This window comes from Bos taurus, chromosome 2 (assembly GCF_002263795.3).
Source record: "Bos taurus isolate L1 Dominette 01449 registration number 42190680 breed Hereford chromosome 2, ARS-UCD2.0, whole genome shotgun sequence".
In the NCBI taxonomy this organism is placed as follows: Eukaryota; Metazoa; Chordata; class Mammalia; order Artiodactyla; family Bovidae; genus Bos; species Bos taurus.
Window position 1 is genome coordinate 42,258,573 of NC_037329.1, and position 23,234 is coordinate 42,281,806.

General features: G+C 36.9%; 1 protein-coding gene across 4 annotated transcripts in view; it reads right to left on the reverse strand.

The window, feature by feature from the left end:
• The window catches only part of GALNT13 (polypeptide N-acetylgalactosaminyltransferase 13), a 656,510-nt gene that overhangs the window by 582,669 nt on the left and 50,607 nt on the right, over positions 1-23,234 (reverse strand). For all 4 annotated transcript variants that reach the window (NM_001076886.1, XM_024975592.2, XM_005202449.4 and 1 more), the window contains 1 exon segment: positions 911-1,156. In NM_001076886.1, the coding sequence (NP_001070354.1) occupies positions 911-1,052 (142 nt within the window). In that variant the 5' untranslated portion in view covers positions 1,053-1,156.

A 23,234-nucleotide genomic window follows, 5' to 3' on the forward strand; every position in this document is an offset into this window, starting at 1 on the left:
GCTTCACTTACTCAATGAACATGAGTTTGAGCAAACTCAGGGAGATAGTGAAGGACAGGGAAGCTTGGTATGCTGCAGTTCATGGGGTTGTAAAGAGTCAAACACGACTTAGCAACTGAATAAAACAATAACTAAAACTAATTTCAAGCATGCTCAAGTACTTTAGAAGCACTCATTCACTAGGAATATTTCAGAAATAAATTAATGACATTTAAGCCAAAAGAAAACAGAAAAATTACATGAAATAACTTTAGGAAATGAATCACTATATTTAATAAATCACCATTTATATAAATTATTATGTTTCTTCAGCATTCATGCTTATCTAGTCACTGACACTGGTTCCTTAAGAGGGAATATTGAGTGAAAATGAGTTTGTAATACACTTAAAATTATCTTTTGCCTTTAAGATAGGGCGGCAAGCTGATAGCCCACAAGTTAAATCTAGCCACCAACATGTTTTGCTTTTTAAAAAGTGTCCTTCTTTTATTGCTTTTGGAAGTTTTGAGGGCTGTAATGTAGTCTCATTTTGCTACTTTGCTCACCATCTCACTTCAGTAGTTTTCCTTTTTTACATTATGTTCTCGATCTCTAAAGGCTTATGCTTCTGAAAGCCTAAATTTAAAATTCTGTCCAATTTACATGCTCAGTACAGTCACAAAATGTTGGAATTATTAGAATTGGAAGTACTTTAGAGGTGAGGTAATTCCTCATTTCTTCCAACAAAACACTTGAGGCCAAGAAAAGTAAAGTAGCTTTCCCATGGTAGCTTTCCCATGGCTAAATGTACCTCAACAGTTCTGCCAAATAAGTCAATAAACTGAACTCTTATTTTGAAATGTCATGTTTTATCATGAGTCACCACCATTCTTATCTGCATAAAAGAAATGTCTGCTTCATAAGTACTTACCCCTGAGTGCAGGTAGCAGGGACCTCTCCTTCTTGTCATCACATTTGTTACATTCACTGAAGTACAGGAGTAAGAAGACATCAACGAGAACCCACATCAGTGAAGTGGCTAGAACCACCTTGCAGTAAACAAACCTCCTCATATCTTCCCTTGATTTCTAGTTAACACAGAGATCAAAGACAGACACGGCTGTGACAAATCCAAGCCACAGAGGTGAACTCCCGGATAAAAGCAGGATGCATCCCACTGTATTTGGGGGAAAAAAAGGAAGAAGAAAAAATAATTGTCTCACAGTTTATTTTGCATAAATGTGATATAACATGAAACATATGACCATTTAATGCTTTCATATATATCAGCATTTGGCCTTCAAGTTCAGAATTAAAAGTCCAAATAAATGAGAGTTGTAAGCAAGCCAAGGGGCTTAAATTGAAACAATTAATCCTAGATCTGCCACTATTTTGCTGGGGCCCTGGGAACCACTTGCTTTCTTCATGTTGTATTGCCTTTTGCTTAAAGTTCTATCACCATATTCTGTAAAGCACTAGGTTATAAAAAGTGCAGTTCTGAATTTACCATGAATCAGCACTTTTAAGGAGCCAGTGTTGCTGAACTAGAGTCATCCTGAGTTATTATATATTGCAATGGCTAAGAGCTGGTCTTTACACAGATAGGCCTGGACTTATTCACTTCCTACATAGGGGAGACTTTGTAAACCTCAGTTTTCTCATCTATAAAATGAAACTAACAGTGCCAAAAATAAAGATTTGCTATGAGGACCAAAAATTATAATGCTTGTAAACCTTATTGCAGAATACAGTCATTAACATTAAGACATTTTAAAAAATATTTGACAAAAAGGCAATTAATTGAAATAAGTCATCAGTTATTTATCCTTAAAAACCCATCTGATCTGCATAGAAAATAACCACTACAGATATGCATTTGAGAAAGGTTAGCACACATTCATAAAATTATCAGTGAATAATACATTAAATGTAAAGTGATTTAAAAGAAAATAACTAGAGCAAGAATTCTAAAGCCATAACAAAGACATGTAGGTGCAATTATTAAGATATACTTAAAATAAATGTGGAATTAATAACATATACTTATTTGTTTTATTTATACTATATAGAACAATAATAACTACCTTGTTATTTCTATCTATAGAATAATTATATCAACACAAAATAGTCTCATATCATTGGCCACATTAAAATAATAGAAACTGAAATATAAATTTATTTATGTGAATAAGATAAGTAACAATTTTGACAGATATTTGAGGAGAACAGCTATTAAATACAAAGATACTTGGACCATCTCAGAAATACTTGTCTCAAAATAAAAACATCAAAGTACAATTTGCTGAGGCAGAAGTTGTTTAAATTAATGGCAGCTGACCTTGCTTCATAAAGCAACAACAAAAGCAACACATGCTATTGTCCATCACAATCTGATCAGAGTAGGAACAATTCAAAGCTTACATAAGGTTACAATTTAAAAAATTATTATAACAGAGCCTACTTTCAACATCTACATAAAATTTACATTTATTCAACAAATATTTTTAAAAAATAGAACATATACAAACCTAAGGAATGCATAATATTTGACACTGGTTGTTTTTCTTGAAAAAAAGCATGCTAATTATTTTGTTTCATTTTAACTTCATTTTTCTGTAAAAATTACAAGTAAACATTGGAACTCAGCCTTGAAACCTGACAACAAGGGAAGGATTCCCACATATATATTTCCTGTTACTTTATGTGTATGTCACTGAATATGAGATTTGAAACAATTCAACCTATTTAATTTTCTGTCTTTCTTTGGACATAAGATGGAGCAGGTTCCTTTAGTTTATTGTAGGAAAAGAGCCCTGTGTAAAAGTATATATTACACTGATGGTAGCTAAATGCCCATTCCCAGATTTAGAAGGAAAACCTTAAAATAAAACATCCCATAATACAAAAATCTATACGTTATATAAGATCTATGTATTATAGGATCTTTTATCATAAAGATCTATAATAAAAGACATAAAAAGAACCATGACTAGCTGTCATAAAATGGAATTATGAATTTAAGTAAGCATTTTGCCTCTCTGTGCTTCATTTTCTTTACTTATATTTCCTTCCCCATCTACCTCACAAAATTGTGATACTTAAGCAAGATAATGTATGAGAACATTTTTTAAAAAGAAATATAAAGAATATTATAATACAAAATCTGAAATCACTTAATATTAAACATTAAAATGTCTAAGATAAGTCATTTCCTAATAAGAGCCTAATAGTTGAGGTTATTGAGAATTTAACTTAAACTTTAACTATAATAGAAAGTGAAAATCACATCTTATTACCACTTCAAGCATTATTCAAATTATTGTAATTTCATACCCTGCTAGATCTATATATCAAGATATTAACACTGAGAAAACTCTAACTTTACTATATTATGTGATAAAACTAAGTTGCTCTTTAAATATTTTAATTTATGAAACAATCTTTCCTTATATATATCAAGTTTTTAATTCTATTTACTGTGAAAATACCTCTACCTTGAAAACATACTAAATTTTATCACTTGTTATCTGCTAGTACTTGTAAAATAGTAATCACATACACTGTTTCAATACTCTTCTTAAGAACAAAACAGATTGAGCAGAAGGATGGCACAATATACAAAGTAACACTAACCAGTTCAGTTCAGTTCAGTTCAGTCCAGTCGCTCTCTGCAACCCCATGAATCGCAGCACACCAGGCCTCCCTGTCCAACACCAACTCCTGGAGTTCACTCAGACTCACGTCCATCGAGTCAGTGATGCCATCCAGCCATCTCATCCTCTGTCATCCCCTTCTCCTCCTGCCCCCAATCCCTCCCAGCATCAGAGTCTTTTCCAATGAGTCAACTCTTCGCATGAGGTGGCCAAAGTACTGGAGTTTCAGCTTTAGCATCATTCCTTCCAAAGACATCCCAGGGCTGATCTCCTTCAGAATGGACTGGTTGGATCTCCTTGCAGTCCAAGGGACTCTCAAGAGCCTTCTCCAACCCCACAGTTCAAAAGCATCAATTCTTTGGTGCTCAGCTTTCTTTACAGTCCAACTCTCACATCCATACATGACCACTGGAAAAACCATACCCTTGACTAGACAGACCTTTGTTAGCAAAGTAATGTCTCTGCTTTTCAATACGCTGTCTAGGTTGGTCATAACTTTTCTTCCAAGGAGGAAGAGTCTTTTAATTTCATGGCTGCAGTCACCATCTGCAGTGATTTTGGAGCCCCAAAAAATAAAGTCTGCCACTGTTTCCACTGTTTCCCCATCTAGTTCCCATGAAGTGATGGGACCAGATGCCATGATCTTCGTTTTCTGAATGTTGAGTTTTAAGCCAACTTTTTCACTGTTTTTCACTTTCATCAAGAGGCTTTTTAGTTCCACTTCACTTTCTGCCGTAAGGGTGGTGTCATCTGCATATCTGAGGTTATTCATATTTCTCCCGGCAACCTTGATTCCAGCTTGTGCTAACACTAACCAACATAAGCACAATTGGTGTCCCAAGTTTATCTAAGAGAATCAGCATCTGTATTACAGTTCTATTCCAGTAAGACCCTATTTATTTACAAACACTACTCTGTTTCTCAAGCCAAATCCAAGTTCTGGCTTGCCAAATCAATGTGGAACATGGCTAACATTGCATCAACTACAGGCTCTCTATTCTTTTCTAATTGTTTCAAAGTTTTGAACACAGTATTCCCCTCTTTAAAATATTTCTCTAGATAGTAAAAAAATCAGGAGTTAGAGAGCTATCAAGTATCATCTTGCTAATCATATTGTTTTTCCTTTTTTTTCTTCTTGTCCACTAAATAATGGTATTAGCCATAGACTTTGAGATATTACAGAATTTTTGTTTGAAAACATGCACCAATTTTACTATTCTATAAAAAAGGGTTTCAAATATAAAAAAAAATAAGATCTAAGTAATGCTTAGAAGTTTGGTAAGTATGTTTTTAAAATAAGAAAGACTTTTTTTTTTTTTTTAATTATAAGGTTATCACTTACCTGGGTTGGGGGGGGTTGTCTACTTTAGTTGCTGTTAGATACATTTTTATCTCTAGTCAAATGTTTTCTTTTGTAGAAAACTACATAATTGCTGCAAATATATTCAATCTATTTTATGAGGCTCCCAAAGGATGAATGAAGCTCATGGAAAACTTTTGGCAGTGCTTCCAGAACATTCTGGCTACCAACACACTTTAAATGTTTTAAGTAGTTAGGCAGGAACTTCTGGGAGCTGATGACTGGACAATTATGCATTTTGATTTAATGACTAAAAATTATAGTGAGTAAGCTTTGAAAAAGTTACCCCGAATTAATTACAGTTCTTATTGACAGAAAGACTGGTCTTCACATAAATGAAAATCTAAAATTCAGGTGGACTAGGGGAATCTACCTATAGCCTAAATCAAACAGTGCACTGTAAAAAAATACTGTAAACCATAAAAACCATGCCACAAGGAAAGATACAGTAAGAGACAAAGAAACAGCCAATGATAATGTTAAATGAATGCCTTATGTGGAAAGATAGTGGAAAAAAATGAGAAAAATGCCCTCACTTGCCTTTAAGGAAACTTCACATATTCATAACATCAAATTTGACTATTAGTAGGAAACCAAGCATAAGACCTGCCGAGTTATGATGCCATAATCTGAATCTGAGTTCCACACTCACTTACTGTATAACTTAATTCAAGATACCTAAATGTTCTATGCCTTTTTATATTCACAAAATATGAACGGTAGTTGTTTACTCAGTCATATCTTACTTTTCATAGACCCCATGGACTGCATTCCAGACTCCTCTGTCCATGAGATTTCCCAGGCAAGAGTGCTGGAGGGGGTTGCCTTTTCCTTCTACAGGGATCTTCCCAACCTAGGGATCAAACCCACATTTCTTGCAATGCAGGCAGATTCTTTACCACTGAGCCACTGGGGAAGCCCCAAAATATAGCTGAGAAATGTATTATGGTCATCTGAATAACCAAATGTATATTTTTTGTAGCTACCTCATAAGGCTCTGAGTATCTAATTAGTTACTACATACAAAGTTCTTATAATGGTACCTGACACATAGGAGGAGTTCAATATATAGTAGTAATAGCAATTGTTAATAGTAATAACAGTACTTGAGGCACAGTAGTGCCTCTTGAGAAACCTGTATGCAGGCCAGGAAGCAACAGTTAGAACTGTACATGGAATAACAGACTGGTTCCAAATAGGAAAAGGAGTACATCAAGGCTGTACATTGTTACCCTGCTTATTTAACTTATATGCAGAGTACATCATGAGAAACACTGGCTGGCAGAAGCACAAGCTGGAATCAAGATTGATGGGAGAAATATCAGTAACCTCAGATATGCAGATGACACCACTCACGGCAGAAAGTGAAAAATAACTAAAGAGCCTCTTGATGAAAGGGAAAGTGGAGAGTGATAAAGCTGACTTAAAGCTCAACATTCAGAAAACGAAGATCATGACATCTGGTCCCATCACTTCATGGGAACTAGATGGGGAAACAGTGGAAACAGTGTCAGACTTTATTTTGGGGGCCTCCAAAATCACTGCAGATGGTGATTGCAGCCATGAAATTAAAAGACGTTTACTCCTTGGAAGGAAAGTTATGACCAACCTAGACATCATATTGAAACGCAGAGACATTACTTTGCTAACAAAGATCCATCTAGTCAAGGCTATGGTTTTTCCAGTGGTCATGTATGGATGTGAGAGTTGGACTGTAAAGAAAGCTGAGCACCAAAGAATTGATGCTTTTGAACTGTGGGGTTGGAGAAGACTCTTGAGAGTCCCTTGGACTGCAAGGAGATCCAACCAGTCCATCCTAAAGGAGATCAGTCCTGGGTGTTCACTGGAAGGACTGATGTTGAAGCTGAAACTCTAATCCTTCAGCCACCTGATGTGAAGAGCTGACTCATTTGAAAAGACCCTGATGCTGGGAAAGATTGAGGGCAGGAGGAGACGGGGACCATGGAGGATGAGATGGCTGGATGGCATCACGGACTCAATGGACATGAGTTTGGGTGAACTCTGGGAGTTGGTGATGGACAGGGAGGCCTGGCGTGCTGTGGTTCATGGGGTTGCGATGAGTCGGACATGACTGAGTGACTGAAGTGAACTGAACAGTAATAGTTACTGTCATCATGAATAGCATTGAAAGAACAAGAAAAAATGAATGAGAATTCTCTTCCCTAATCCTTAGAGAAGCAGTGCACATTCAGTATGTGTGTGTTCAGGAGGTCAGGAGTCAGGATGAGAAGCACAGATATGTTCAGTATTTACAAATATATTAATATTTATATTATATTGAAATATATTTAAGAACTGAGTGCCGAAAAATTGATGCTTTTGAACTGTGGTGTTGGAGAAGACTCTTGAGAGTCCCTTGGACTGCAAGGAGATCCAACCAGTCCATTCTGAAGATCAGCCCTGGGATTTCTTTGGAAGGAATGATACTAAAGCTGAAACTCCAGTACTTTGGCCACCTCATGTGAAGAGTTGACTCATTGGAAAAGACTCTGATGCTGGGAGGGATTAGGGGCAGGAGGAGAAGGGGATGACAGAGGATGAGATGGCTGGATGGCATCACTGACTCGATGGACGTGAGTCTGAGTGAACTCCGGGAGTTGGTGATGGACAGGGAGGCCTGGCGTGCTGCGATTCACGGGGTCGCGAAGAGTCGGACATGACTGAGCGACTGAACTGAACTGAAATATATTTTATATTTACTTATTAGACATATATTTAACAGATGTAGTTGCTGATGGAATATGAGTTACACAGGATTTTACAGTTGTTAAAACTCATTGAACTGTACACTTAGGATCTGTGCATCTCTCTATGTAAATTATATTTCATTTTTTAAAGGTGAAACCAAAATATTTATGTCCCTATTGCATGATTCATTGATTTACTCAAAATTTTATCAACTAAAGAAATTATAGTCCAACTGCATCAGATACTACCTTCTGATCTCATTTCATACCATTGTTCTCCATACCAGTCACTTGGGTCTCCTGGCTTTTCCTCACACATACCAATGACTATCTTGCGCCAGCGCTGTGCATATGCTGTGTTCTCTGCCCACTGATACAGTCATGGCTTCCTGCTCTAACTTCCTTCAAATCTTACTTTCTAGTCAAATCCGGAGAGCTTTCCTATCAACCTATAAATAGCACACAATTTAATCACTCTGTATTTCCTTAGCTCACTTTATTTTACTCTTGGTACCTATTAATACTCTCCTAACATATTTTTTAAATGTACTTTTGAAAATGTTTGTTTATCATTTGTCTCTTTTTCTTAAATAATTAACTCCTTGAAAACCAGATTGCACATTTTACATATGCCCTCTCTCACCTCAAAAATATATTTAAATTTTAAAACTCCAGCATTGTTGTTATGTGTGGAATTGTGTGCCTCCCTCCTCAAGAAGATTTATATGTGAAGTCTTAACCCCCAGTATTTTAGAATGTGACTATATTGGAGGATAGATCCTTTCAAAAGGTAATTAAGTTAAAATAAGGTCATACAAAGGAGCCCTCATCCAATATGACTGGTATCCATATGAGAAGACGTTATTAGGACACAAACACAGAAAAAGGCCACGTGAAGACAGAGAAGGCAATCATCTGCACACCACAGAAAGAGGCTTCATAATGAAACTAACTCTACTGACACACTGATTTGGACTTCTGAAATCTGTTGGAAAATAAATTTCTGTTGTTTAAGTCACCCAGTCTGTCATACTTTGTTATGGCAGCCTTAGCATACCAATATACTGGTTAAATTTAACTTTCCCCTACACCACTCCTACATGCAAACAGATGAACATGACTAGAAAGAAACCCCAAAAATATGCTGCCTGTTCTCATTTTAAATCTATGAACTCATACTGGACTTGCAGTGCCTCAGAGCCATCCTACAAAAGCTCTAGTCAAATCAATTTCCATTCCTCAGATAACTTTGCACCTTGATTGCCTTTAGACTGTCATCTCCACACTGTTTTCTCTCAGCTCATCACTACATGTGTACATTTAGCAGGAAGATATAAACAATCAGAAGAGGATTTTGCTTAATGCCATGTTGAGTGTATTAACTTGCTAGTTCCTATGACTGCCACGCCTAAATCTGCAAGTCTGAGTGTGATGATGTATGAACTATCTTTTAAGGAGTATAACATCCTCTGATCCCACACATTCATGGGCTTTACTGATACACTTGTCTCTTCTGCCTCAGTTTTTCCTCCTTGAATAAGTCATTTCTATCAGTACAAAGATGCTATGTGAATAATCATCTTAAACTAATTTGACTCCACATCTCTTTTCATCTATGCTTCCAGTTCTCTGCTCATCTTGAATGCAAAACTCCTGGAAAGAACTATGTATAATCATTGCCTATACATCCCATATCCTTGTCCTTCCATTCTATTTTAAACCCAACAGTCTTTAGCTCCCACCATTATCTGAGACAGTCATGGCCATCCAATGGTCAGTTCTCAGTCATTATCTTACATAAGCCCTAAGCAGGTTTTGACATAACTTAGCCAAAATACTTTGTACTATTTTCTGACAGCTCTTTTTTTCACACCCCTATTTGACCTTGCAGCAAATTCTGTTGGCTCCATCTACACTCCAGTATTCTTACCTGAAGAATTCCATAGACAGGGGTTGCAAAGAGTTGGACACATGACTGAGCCACTAACACTTTCACTTTCTACCTATAGATTTAACCTACCCAATCACCAACTTGATATACTGCTTTAACTTAAAAAAAAAAAAAAAAACTGCTTTATTGGGATAGAATTCACATACTATTCAGTCCAATCCACACATTTAAAATGTACAGTGCAATGGCTTGTAGTATAGTCACAGAGTTGTGCATCCATTGCCACAATCAACTTTAGAACACTTCCATTTCCTCGAGAGAAAACAACTCCTTTTTACTGTAACCCTCCAATCCTCCCATTGCCCCTAGGTCTAGGTTACCACTAACTGAGTATCTATCTCTATAGGTTTGCCTATTATGAACACTCCACATAAATAAAGTCATACAATATGCTGTCCTCTGTTACTGTCTTCTTCAGTTAGTATAATGTTTTCAAGATTTTATCCGTGCTATGGTACATCCCAGTATTTCACTTCTTTGTCTTGACAAATAATATCCATTGCATGAATATATCAGGTTTTATTTATCAGTTGATCCACATTTGGGTTAATTCCACTTTTTGGCTACCATGAATAATTTGGTGATGAACATTCATGTACAAGTTTTGATATATGGACAAATACATATGGACATATGTGTTTATGGACATATGTGTTTCTTGAGTATATATGTAAGAGTGGGATCAATTTTCTTAAATACATTCCCATAAAACCTATTCTCCACACAGAAGGAAATTTGGTCATGTTAAAATTAAATTTTAATCAGATCTTTTCTAAGTTCTGATCATTATTGACCAATGGCTTTTTATTACATATATCAATAAAATAAATTCCAACTCCCTAACTTTGCCTATAAAACAACCAAATATGGACCTTGACTGCCTTTCAGATTTCATCTTCTAACTCTTTCCTTTACTTAATGCACTCCAGAATCTTCATGCCTGAAGTACTCTCTAGAACACTGTTCTCCTAAGTAATCAAACAATCTCTCACCCTTTCTCTATTCAGATCACTGCTCAAGTATCCCCAGGGAGTTCTTTTCTGGACCAACTTATCTAAGATAATGCCCTTCCACCATCTATGCAATATACTTATGTGGTTGATTCAGAATATGTATCACTAGGACTTGTTTATTTATTTACTGCCTGATTCTCACCATGGAATTGCATCTATTATTCTCTGTGATATCCTTAAGATACCAAAAACATTTTTTGGCACAAAATCGGTGCTCGATCAACATCTGTTGAATGAATCAATGCAAGAAGGACTGAGAAGTAAAAGGTCTGGTAAAAACGCAGAGAAAATTATACAAACCCTGGTAATAATAATAATGAAAACTGAAAACACTGTATTAAACATTCATTTGTTCGAGCTGTGGGTGAATGGTCCTCTAAACTGAAAATAATTGTTCACTACATAAAGCTGTTCTCTTGTTCCATGCCCTCTGATACTTCTGGTCTCCTCTACCCAAACCTCAACTGCTTTAAGACAAAAACATAATTAAGGGTGAAGCTGAAGTAGCCTGTTAACAGAGCAGACTGAAGTTCGTATATATCCTACAGCTCTGTGTGAGTACAGCTCTGTTTGGTACAGGCACTCAAGTCATCATACTACCCAGTCTTAGGTTACACTGTTGCTGTTCTAGTCCAATAAACTACCTCCAATATGTGATCCATGGAACTAACCTGAGTCATGTTTTCTGATTTCCAGACCACCTACAGTCTGACAATTGTGTGTCTTTTGTCACAAAGGCCATTCAACAATGGAATGACAATCAAGGTATTAGATTTTCCATGGTTGGATATAGTTTCCTTGGAGATGGTTGGAGAGCATCACAGATTCAATGGACATGAACTTGGGCAAACTCCAGGAGATAGTGAAGGACAGGGAGGCCAGGTGTACTGCGGTCTATGGGTCACAAAGAGTCAGACATAACTCAGAGACTGAACAATAACAATTAGATTTCCCATACTTTCTACTGTTCAAAGTTTTTGTTGAATATTGGAATGATCTCTTTAAAAACTGAAAAAGATATATGACCAAACTTCTAATCACCTCCTGGTACACCCATCTAAGCAAGAGAATCGGTTTATTGAATTTGGCCTTCCCAAAAGAAAGTTCATCTTCTCTTGGCTACCTGCTGACTAATGATCAGGATAAAATTGGTAGGGAATTTTATAAAATTAATTTTGAAAACACAGATTCCACCCTGTCCATTCCTGAACATGGTGGACTTTTCTTTCCCCAACAACAATCTCGAGCCAGCCCAGATGGCATGCCTCTAGCTGACAGTGAAGCCAAAAGGAGGCCTAGAGTATTAAAAGTTAATTCTGACCCCACCACCTGGACTCTTCTATTGAATTGACATGGTCCTAGACCATGAGGATAAGAAGTGCTTGGTTGCGTACATTGTTAACCAAATCCCACTACAATATTCCACGTGGGTCAACCTAGAAGATATTTGTAATGTTTTGTAAAAATGCCCTTGTCCCACTCATATTTAACTCTCCTCTATGAAAGATCTGGGTCTGAGTAAAAGATGATTGAAAAAAGAGGTGATGTTATATTTATTAGACTGGGACACACAAACGTCATGGCTATGGAGGGAACTTGGCAACCTTGATATCTGAGGAGGAAGCAAATCGTGTCTGAAGAGGTGTAAGGAAGGAGTGGGAGACTAATTCATGTTGTCCTCTTGGTCACCCCGACATTAGAGCCTGGCAGGATAATCACATGGCCTACCTCAGTGAAGCAGCTTCTGCAGCTGGCAATCTGACCTACTGTTTCTTTCCCACCTTATCCATGTGCTATAAAACAGAAAAGTTATATAGACCAGTCCTTAACTACTCTGCTGTGCCTGATTTTCAATGGAAGTTTCCAAAAAGGGATCCCTTCTCTACTTCTCTGAGAAGCTTTGGGTTATGCTCCATATGGCAATCCAGGCTAGAAATCTTCAGTGATATGGCACATGCTTAGCCACATCAGTGTAGTGGTGATCCAAATCAAGTTTAACCAAAAACATTGAACTGGAGTGAACCATGCCCCTTTAGACTTTGTTTGTAGCTGGAGCAGGATGGCCCATGGACTATCTTGCAATTGGTACTGAGGTACTTGATTGTCTTTTGCAATGAAAACCAAGGATCAGCACATCAGGCTAAATTCCCTGGCACTAGTCACATGGATAATAAGGTGGCCTAGACTACATCTGGCCTGTATAAAAATAAGACATACTGAAATCCTCTGAGACTTATTTACAATGATTGAGTCCATGATCTGGGAGACCTGATTAAAGGCAATACTGCAGGTTCACCTAATCCTGCTGCTTTATGTCCTATTTATAATAACCTCAAGTAAATATGGTATGAGAAAAATTGAAGAAAATTATCCTCAGCCTCTGTCAGATTAATCAAGTCATTGAATGGAATGGCATACTCATGTGAAATTTCACCAGAAGCCAAAATGACGGGAGGCCCAGGGTAGCTATCACTGGAAGACCTTCCTCCTTAGGATGGCTCGCACTCGCCTAGATTCAGGTCCCCGTCACTCTTCACCCAGGCCATTTCTCAGGGCTGTGTTTACGGTGAGCAATGTAAAGAATGAGATGAGATTTTTCTCTAGGACCAAGAGCAGCCTTTTACTGCTTTATATAAAATGGTGGATTCGCTATGGTTTTTGTTCTTTTCCTGAAATTCAACCTCATCATATTGTCAGTATGCAGTGGGGCAGTCCATATTACCTCCAGGGGATCTGGTAGGTAAGGGGAGCTGGTACAAACATGTTGAAACTTAAGAACCTGCCGTGCCATGACTAAAAATGCCCTTTTCTCTGACATAGGAGTCTATTCTGCCAACCTCTGTGAACCAGTAACAAGCTAATTTATTAGCAGATTCTTTACCATCTGAGCCACCAGGGAAGCACAGTTTTTCATTAAGTACAATCAAATTGAGGCCCTTCATAGACCTGAAATCATTGCACAAAGAAAAAATCAAGTCCGTATGTGTGCATTTTCATACATACAGAAATTTTTCTAAAAGGATACACTGGCTAAATTTTATAATCTCTGAGGAGTAGAACTGATTTATAGTCTTCTGTAGTACTGAATTTTTAATAACAGCATGTATTACTTCCAGAATAAAACTATCACTTTAATTATAAAAAAGTAATGTACACCCTTCATTTATCCTACAGATAAAATTGATTATCGATACAGATGCCAACACCTATGCTAGGTACTAAAGATAAAACAGATAAAAAGATACAATCTCTTCCTTCTTATTTAGGATCCAGGAGGGGAGACAGACAAGAGCATCAGAGTAGGGATAAGAAAAGATGTAAGTGAAATATTTGGAGTGATTCCAAGATGTGGAACTCTTTTCAACATATAATTATAATCTGTAACTATTAATGTTAAGAGAATACAGCAATAGAATAATTGTGCATAGAGGTTGAAAGAAAGATGAAGCTTTACAGAGAATGTGTATAAGATAGACGTTATTTTTCAAGGCAGTTTGTTACATATTGGTCTTCTAAGTCACTCTTGGGTATATGAATAACCATTCTATGATGATATTGTGAATATTAAAGTCTGAAATATATGTTAATGAGACTCTACAAGCAATGTGTGTTAAGTCACTCAGGCACTCAGTCATGTCTGACTCTTTTGCGACCCCATGGACTGTAGCCCACCAGGCTCCTCTGTCCACAAGATTTCCCAGGCAAGAATACTGGAGTGGGTTGCCTTTTCCTCCTACAGGGGACATTCTCCATCCAGGGACTGAACCTGAGTCTGCTGCACTGGCAGATGGATTCTTTACCACTAGTGCCACCTTGTCACTGTTCAGTTGATTAGTCGTGTCCAACTCTGCAACCCCATGGACTGCAGCACACCAGGCTTCCCTGTCCTTCACCATCTCCTGGACTTTGCTCAAATTCATGTCCATTGAGTTGGTGTTTCAACCAACCATCTCGTCCTCTGTCGTCCCCTTCTCTTCCTGCCTTCCGTCTTTCCCAGCATTAGAGTTTTTCCAATGAGTCAGCTCTTTGCATCAGGTGACCGAAGTATTGGAGCTTCAGCTTCAGCGTCAGTCCTTCCAATGAATATTCAGGATTGATTCACTTTAGGATTGACTGGTTTGATCTCCTTGAAATTAAGTCCTCCAGAAAAATCTCACAAAAAGCAATATATGACCCTCAAAAAGTAATGAAATTAAGTTTTTTTTATTTTATTTTATTTTTAAACTTTACAATATTGTATTAGTTTTGCCAAATATCGAAATGAATCCACCACAGGTATACCTGTGTTCCCCATCCTGAACCCTCCTCCCTCCTCCCTCCCCATACCCTCCCTCTGGGTCGTCCCAGTGCACCACCAGCCCCAAGCATCCAGTATCGTGCATGGAACCTGGACTGGCGACTCGTTTCATACATGATATTATACATGTTTCAATACCATTCTCCCAAATCTCCCACCCTCTCCCTCTCCCACAGAGTCCATAAGACTGATCTATACATCAGTGTCGCTTTTGCTGTCTTGTACACAGTTGTTACCATCTTTCTAAATTCCATATATATGCATTAGTATACTGTATTAAGTTTTAAAAACTATATTCATCCACCTAAAAAATGCTCATCTTTTCTTTGTTTTAGGTATTTAATACCTGCTCAGTATTCATTCTGGGCATCTCAGGTTGCTCAGTAGGTAAAGAATCTATCTGTAGTACAGTAGACACATGAGATGCAGGTTCGATCCCTGGGTCAGACAGACCCCTTGGAGGAGGGCATGGCAACCCACTCCAATATTCTTGCCAGGAGAATCCCACGGACAGTGGAGCCTGGTGAGCTACAGTCCATAAGGTCGCAAAGAGGCAGTCACACTGAAGCGACTGAGCACTCACAGTATTCATTTTATAACATGATATACCAGTGAATTAAGCTTGTTCATTAATAGTTGATGAGACAGGAAAACAGGAATCCAAAATGTTCATCTGGATGTAAAACCCAGAGATTTAAGAGAGCAGTAGGGGATTTAGACAGTTCCCAGTTGACATTTACCAGCAAGCTAGCCATCTTCTGCCATAAATAACATGATTACAAAGAAAATAAATAATGCCACTGAGACAGTAAACCATTAGAAAATCTTAACCTCAGCTTCCTACTTCTTAGCTGGTCTTAAGGATTCTGATTTATTCACGACAAAAGATTAAGGAATGAATTACAAGTGTTCCTCCTTTGAAATATGCACGGTAGTATGGCTATTTCTTGTCTAGACATTCTTCCAAATGTTTATTTGTAGAAAATAAAGAAGAATAATATCATATTAGCTTATAAAAGTACATCAGAGTCAGTCTGCTCCAGCAGGCAATTAGTGGGAGATGGAAAGAAAGTGAAGTATAATGAAGCAAAACCCCAGAGCTCTAGGGCACAAAAGGACTCCAACAGCACACAGGAGAGGATACAGAGGACTTGGTCACAGAAAGTTCCAAAAGTAAAACCGACTAAAGCTGCTTTCCAAAATTCTACCCTAAAATTACACAAATATAAATAAAAGTTTATTTGTCATCTCCGTTTAGTAAAAGTTTTACCATAGTTAATACATGAGAGAAAGACATACCTGTCTTAAGATTTTAAAAATATTAACAAGTGAAATATTCAACTTCTTCCACTCAAAAAAAAAAAAAAACACTTTATTAAAACTACAGTATCCCTACATAATAGTTTGATTTGCAGCTTCAGTTTTCGGGTGTTTCTTTTTTTTTTTTTTTCCTGCACCCTTCCTGGTGAAGTTTTTAATCATATATTAAGTGCCTCAAAAGGTAGACAATCAGAAGGAAGAAGTAAAGAATTAAAAATCAGAATACTGAATAACTAGCCCCCAATTAATTTAAAGTGAAATTATTAAATCCCTAAAGCATCAAAGTTCATCTTCTTATTAGCAAAGTAACCTTGTTATCTGAAATTGTTAAAAACTGTAACTTGTTAATCAATATAAAACAATCTAATATAATGAACTATATAATCTGATAATAGAAAACATGGAAATATTGTAAAGTTATTTGCCAAAAACACATGAGAAAGAGAAAAACATGCCTCTTTACAAGATTCTAAAGTTGAGCAGAGATTACCATTATATCTAAGAAGCACATATTAAGGCAAGTGGAAAACAAGGCTACATTTTCCCTATTATCTGGGGAAAATATGAAAATTCCTTTAATTAGGGATTGTACCACTTAAAGAACTATAAATTAAAATTAAATACTGTTTTTGATAAAACTATTTTAAAAATGGGATAAAATGGGTCCTTACAGGTAGAAATGTAAATCGGCAAAATTTTTTTTAGAAAGAAATGTGATTTATTAAAAATGACCTTTGACCTGCTTTCTTAAAAAATCCTGTACTTTGAACTAGTGATTTCTCCACTGCAAAACTCCTTTGTTAAAAAACCCCATACTAAAGAAAACGTTTGTGCACAATTATGGCAGCATAATTTATAAATAGGGTATACAGGAATGCATAGTTATGATAAAATACAACAAATAGACCCAAAGGATTGTCAAAAGTTATTCACAAAATGGAATAAATAAGAAAAGGAGGGCAGAACCTTTCATTAAAAATAAAGCTTGACTTAAGGATTCTGTTTCAGAATTTTTCTCTTCAGCTAGTCTACAGTATTACAGAATTATGTGCAAGATAAAAGTTCACCCTACATGCCATATTCTATTAAAACTCCACATTCCTTTTTTAAAAGTGGCTAACTTTTCAAACCTGGGGTCTCACCCAAGATTCAGGAACTATTTTTGCTTGTTTCTTTGTATTTGTAGACCTTCTTCCAAATAAATACACTCAAAATCATCAGGACCAATATTTAAAAGCAATTCAATGGTAAAGAATCCGCCTGCAGTGCAGGAGATGCAGGAGACCTGGGTTCAATCCCTGGGTCTGAAAGATCCCTGGAGAAGGACAGGACCACCCACTCCAGTATTCTTGCCTGGAAAATCCCATGGACAGAGGAGCCTGGTGGACTACAGTCCATGGGGTCACAAAGAGTCAGACCGACTGAAGTGACTGAGCACGCACTCATGCACACAAAGTGGGGAAGACTATTCACTTCTAATCACTCTCATTGTCGCAGCCTGTATTTCATCAAATCCAACTATATTTTTACAAAAGAGACGACACAAATGGATTTTCTATTTCACTTGTGTAAAGAAATTGTAATATTTTGAAGACATACCTACTCAGATCCTAAAATGCTCTTCCCTTATACATGATTTAGATTAAAATGGCATGCTAATTGAAGTACCTGAGAAGTGCAGTGATTACTGCTATAGAAAAGCAGTTTCGTATCAATATTAAAAGTATATTTTAATTTTTAAAAAATCATTATTAAGATAATAATCTAACCAAAAATGGTTAGATTGAAAATCAAATTACCATGAGCAAGAAAACCTCCTTGTTAAAAGCAAGCACCCCAGCATATTTCTTTTTTCAGAGACCACAAGAAAAATAACAGATGTAGTATACAACTAATATAATCTATACTACAGTTTTTAAATGTCCAATCCAAAAATACTATCATAAGTTACCCTAATTATCATTTTAAGGCAATAATTATATAACATTATGTCTCTGGGACACCAAAATAATATATATTCACGTATCACATTGTTCCTGTTGTTGGCAATTAAACCAACTTCTGGAAACAATTTTTCTTTCCATGTTATTCACCAGATATTAGCAATGGGAATATGGTAGGGGACTGGGGAGTAGAAAGGGGCAGGAGAAAAGTGATTATCACCCTATTCAAATTAACCTCAATGGTTAGATTCCTTTCTATAAATGGTATTTTTATAGTTTATATCATAGCAGCGAGAAACAATGTTGTAAATAGACAGTTTTTCTTATTATAGCTTATTTTTAAGTTTCAAATTCTGAAAGCAAACTACTCATAAATTTTTTGCAAAGGCTTTATAGTTTCATAGCTCAAACAGCAAAAATATAAAGCATCAAGATCAATAACATCTGTTAGTCCAAGGAAAAGCTCCACTGTTTATGTAGCTGAATAGCTATAATATTTTCTTTTGATTTTGATAAGCAGAATAAATAATTCCAACTAGTGATTGACATCTGAACAAATCAGTAGGTGTCCTCTGCTCCAAAATCTCTTATCTGTTAATTTCTGTGGAATGAAACAGTGTTCAACCTCAGAAAGAAAATATTGGTATGATTCTTCTCTTGCAAAAAACCATAATCAGTATGAAAATTCTCAGATTTCCTACATCTATTCAGCACCACCCCAGCAGAACAGCAATCAATGCTTTATTTTTCTTTTTGCTTTACATTTCTAGCAGATAGTTATAAAGGCAGCAATCTGAATCAATGAAACCCATTAACTAAAGCATGGAATTTTTTTTCTTTATGTCAATTTTAATTCCTGGTTATTCACACTCTCTCACTTTATTAAATTATATCTCTTTGATCAGATTTAATCATAGTATTCTTAATCATATTTCTTATATTCCTTTTTCATTCATCTCATTTTCTCCCCATAGTCTCCTCCTTTTCTAATTAGAAAAGTCATCTAACCAGGATTTTTCATTTCAATTTACAATTGGCTTTGTAGGATATATTTGTCAGTCATTTTTTCCACATGTCAATTATTTTTCCCATTTTTTTCCAGCTTTCCTGTAGTTTCTTCCTCTTCTATGCAGAAAACACCATCACTCTCTCTTGACCATCCCAAAATTTCTCCATAATCTCTACTTGCCATTTTACAGAAGTTCCATTTCTTACTCAGCATCTGAATACATATTCTAAGTTCTTTCTTTATTTCAATCAAAACCAAAATTACAATTGATGATATGTAAGAAAGACAGTATTTGTAATCATGTGCCACTACTAAGACACTGAAGATGCCAAATAACAGCAAAAATATCAGAACAATGAACATTTGTGTGAAAGAGCCAGAAATATATAAGCTGTTGCTTTTTCTTAAAATTAAGCATTAGTAGCATGGTTGGGGTATTAGATAGACTTTAATTCAAGTCCCATCTCTGCCATACTTTAATTTGGAGATACTAAGGTCCATCTAGTTAAGGTTATGGTTTTGCCAGTGGTCATGTATGGATGTGAGAGTTGGACTGTGAAGAAAGCTGAGTGCCAAAGAATTGATGCTTTTGAACCGTGGTATTGGAGAAGACTCTTGAGAGTCCCTTGGACTGCAAGGAGATCCAACCAGTTCATTCTGAAGGAGATCAGCCCTGGGATTTCTTTGGAAGGAATGATGCTAAAGCTGAAACTCCAGTACTTTGGCCACCTCATGTGAAGAGTTGACTCATTGGAAAAGACTCTGATGCTGGAAGGGATTGGGGGCAGGAGGAGAAGGGGATGACAGCGGATGAGATGGCTGAATGGCATCACTGACTCGATGGCCGTGAGTCTGGGTGAACTCCGGGAGTCGGTGATGGACAGGGAGGCCTGGCGTGCTGCAACTCATGGGGTCGCAAAGAGTTGGACATGACTGAGCGACTGAACTGACTGACTGACTGGAAAGGTTAATTTGCCAGTTAAGCCCGGTTGCTCTCAGGTTTACAAAATAATAAGAGCTCTCCCTACTTGAAAAGTCATGGTAAAGAGTATGCCCATAAAATGAGAATCAGAGGAATTGGCACATACAACTAACCAGTACATTTTAGCCATTGCTACTATCATGATCAGTATTACAATGAGCAAAATTGTTCATACAACTCAGAAAGAGAAAAGTGTTTAAGATTCATTCAAATATAAGCTATTTACTTCATTTATCTGGCAAATTTAAGTACCTAAAGGCTTTCAACCCTCTGCTAGATGCTTGGGGCATTTTACCTCCCAGAGCTTTTAATATAATATTGGTTGGCCAAAACATTGCTTGGGTTTTTCTGTATCCACAAAAATGTTGGATATTTCCAGATAAAATCAAAGACCTGTTAAGAGCAGATCCACTGATAAGAGTATCAATTTTATTATTTTTATTTTATTCTTTATGCATTCCATCTTTTTATATATCTTAAATAAGTCTTTTATAGAAAAATTAGGAGCATTCATAAATTTATCAGTAGACTTTGATGATTTTGAGGCACCTATTAGACATAAAGAGCTTCCCAAGTGTCACTAGTGGTAAAGAACCCACCTACCAATACAGGTTAGATTAAGAGACACGGGTTCGATCCCTGGGTTGGGAAGACCCCCTGGAGGAGGGCACGGCAGCCCACTTCAGTATGGTTGCCTAGAGAATCCCATGGACAGCAGAGCCTGGCAGGCACCCGTCCATAGGGTTGCAAAGAGTCGGACACAATTAAGTGACTTGGCATGCATACACTCATGGGACATAAACTGGGACTCCCAGAGGCAGGTGAATATAGAAGTTGAATTTTAGGAGAGGTAAAAGATGAGGGGGTTTGCAAACCAATGTTAATTAAAGCCATGGAAATTTCCACAAAGAATCCTATAGAGTCCAATTTAAAGAAAGATAAGCCCACAAGTTCAATTGGGCAAGGGCTATCAAGAGAAGAGAAAATAATGAGAGTATAGTGTTATAATTCCAATAAAAATAATACTGAAAAATAGAGAGCATGATTAATGGTACAAAATCATGCTAAGAGATCAAAGAATTGTAGACAATACACAGTTCCAGGACTAATTTCAGTGACCTAAGAAAGAACAGTTTCAGACAAGCTGAGAAAGCAAGGCTCAGTGTGTTGAGGTGTGAATGGAGGACTCAGGTTTAAAACAAAGAATATAGACAATTCTTAGAAACATTTAACTCTGAGTAGAGATAAGAGGTAATGTGCAGCTAAAGGTGGACTTGGAATGAAGGGAGGATTTGTGAATAGATACTCTTTTGCTTTTAAGCAGAAAAATATTTTGACATCTTTAATGCCAATGAAGGAAATTTGGAGACAGGGAGAAAACTGAAGATACAGAAGAGGAAGAAAATATTCATTTGAGTCAGGACTCTTAGGACACATACAGGTATAAGGTCAGGAGCATGTGTGATGGCACTGTCTAATGGAGGAAGACGCACTGGGAGGGAAAAATGAAAGAATTTATGGACAGAGGTAAATTAGCAGGAACCTTGTAATCCACAGATGCTATTTTCTCTGCATGTCATCTTTTAAGAAGGAAGGAAGGAGAGTAATGTGGGGTTAGAGCACAGGACAGCAGCAAAGGTTTTATACCGAATTATGGAGGATGGAAGATATACATAGAAAAATACATAAAAGTTGTATCTCAAAGTAGAGGCCTCAGCTAAAGTTGTCATCTCAGATTCTCACTCTGTGTGCCTGGTGTATATCATTTCTGATGTCCCCCTAGAGGGACTGAGGCATGTCTCCCTCTCTATCCATGAAAGGGGTTTACTCTAGGTGGAAGGTATTTTATTTTATTGTTGCTGTTGCTCAATTGTTAAGTTGTGTCCAATTCTTTGCGACCCCATGGACTGCAGCTTCCAGGCTTCCCTGTCCTTCTCCATCACCAAATCTCTGGAGTTTGCTCAAATTCATGTCCACTGAGTTGGTGATGCTATCTAACCATCTCATTTTCTGCCACCCTCATCTTATTTTGCCTTCAATCTTTCCCAGCATCAGAGTCTTTTCCAATGAGTCTGCTCTTCACATCACGGGGCCAAAGTATTGGAGCTTTAGCACCAGTCTTTCCAATGAATATTCAGGGTTGATTTCCTTTAGAACTGACTGGTTTGATCTCCTTTACTTTTCATTTTTTAGCAAAAGTATATTAATTTAAAAACCAGATTAAGTATGACTGAAGCAAACAGAATACTGCATATGATGCAAATCTCAGTGAACTCTTAGTTAACATGGTTTGAATGTGCTGAAAATGACTATTAACATTCTTCCCTCCTAAAAAATTAATAATGATATATCTTGCCAAACCTTTGCACTCATACCGGCAGACACAGCAGAGGAGGAAAGCTCAGTAAAGGAAGAAGAAACCCAAAGGATTTTGCTCTAAGCTAGTTGCATGTTACTAGAGAGAAAAGGAAAAAAAAAACAACAACAACTGTTCATGGTCATGACTAACATGGATCAATGGTCAAGTTACTCCTTTTTTATTCCTCTCTCTATCATCCTCTCTCCCTCTTTTTCAGCTGGACCCTACTGTTTCCAAGATACCTTCCAGTTTGACTCTCTGCTGCTCAATTGGGTGTCTCTCATACTAGCTGAGGTTGCCAGGCAACATGACTGATGGAACACTCACCAGGCTGCGTGGTGGCTCTATTTTTTGGTTAGCAGGTGGGAGATTTGGGTAGAATATCATGAGGTTTTCACATTGCAATTCTGTTTCCAGTGAGTATATAGTTGATTGCCTTCAATATTATTAATATAGTTTATTGCACTATTCATCATTGTTCAGAGGCTTTTCTTTTTTGAAACAATTATCAATATTTCCCAAATTTTTCAAGAGATTGGATTGCCCTTCAGAAAACTTCCTACCTTTTCAGATGCTCATTATCATAAAGCCAAAATTTTAAAGAATATGATAAACCAAAAGGTTATTGATGGGGAGAAGATATAAAGGGGAACTTGTTGG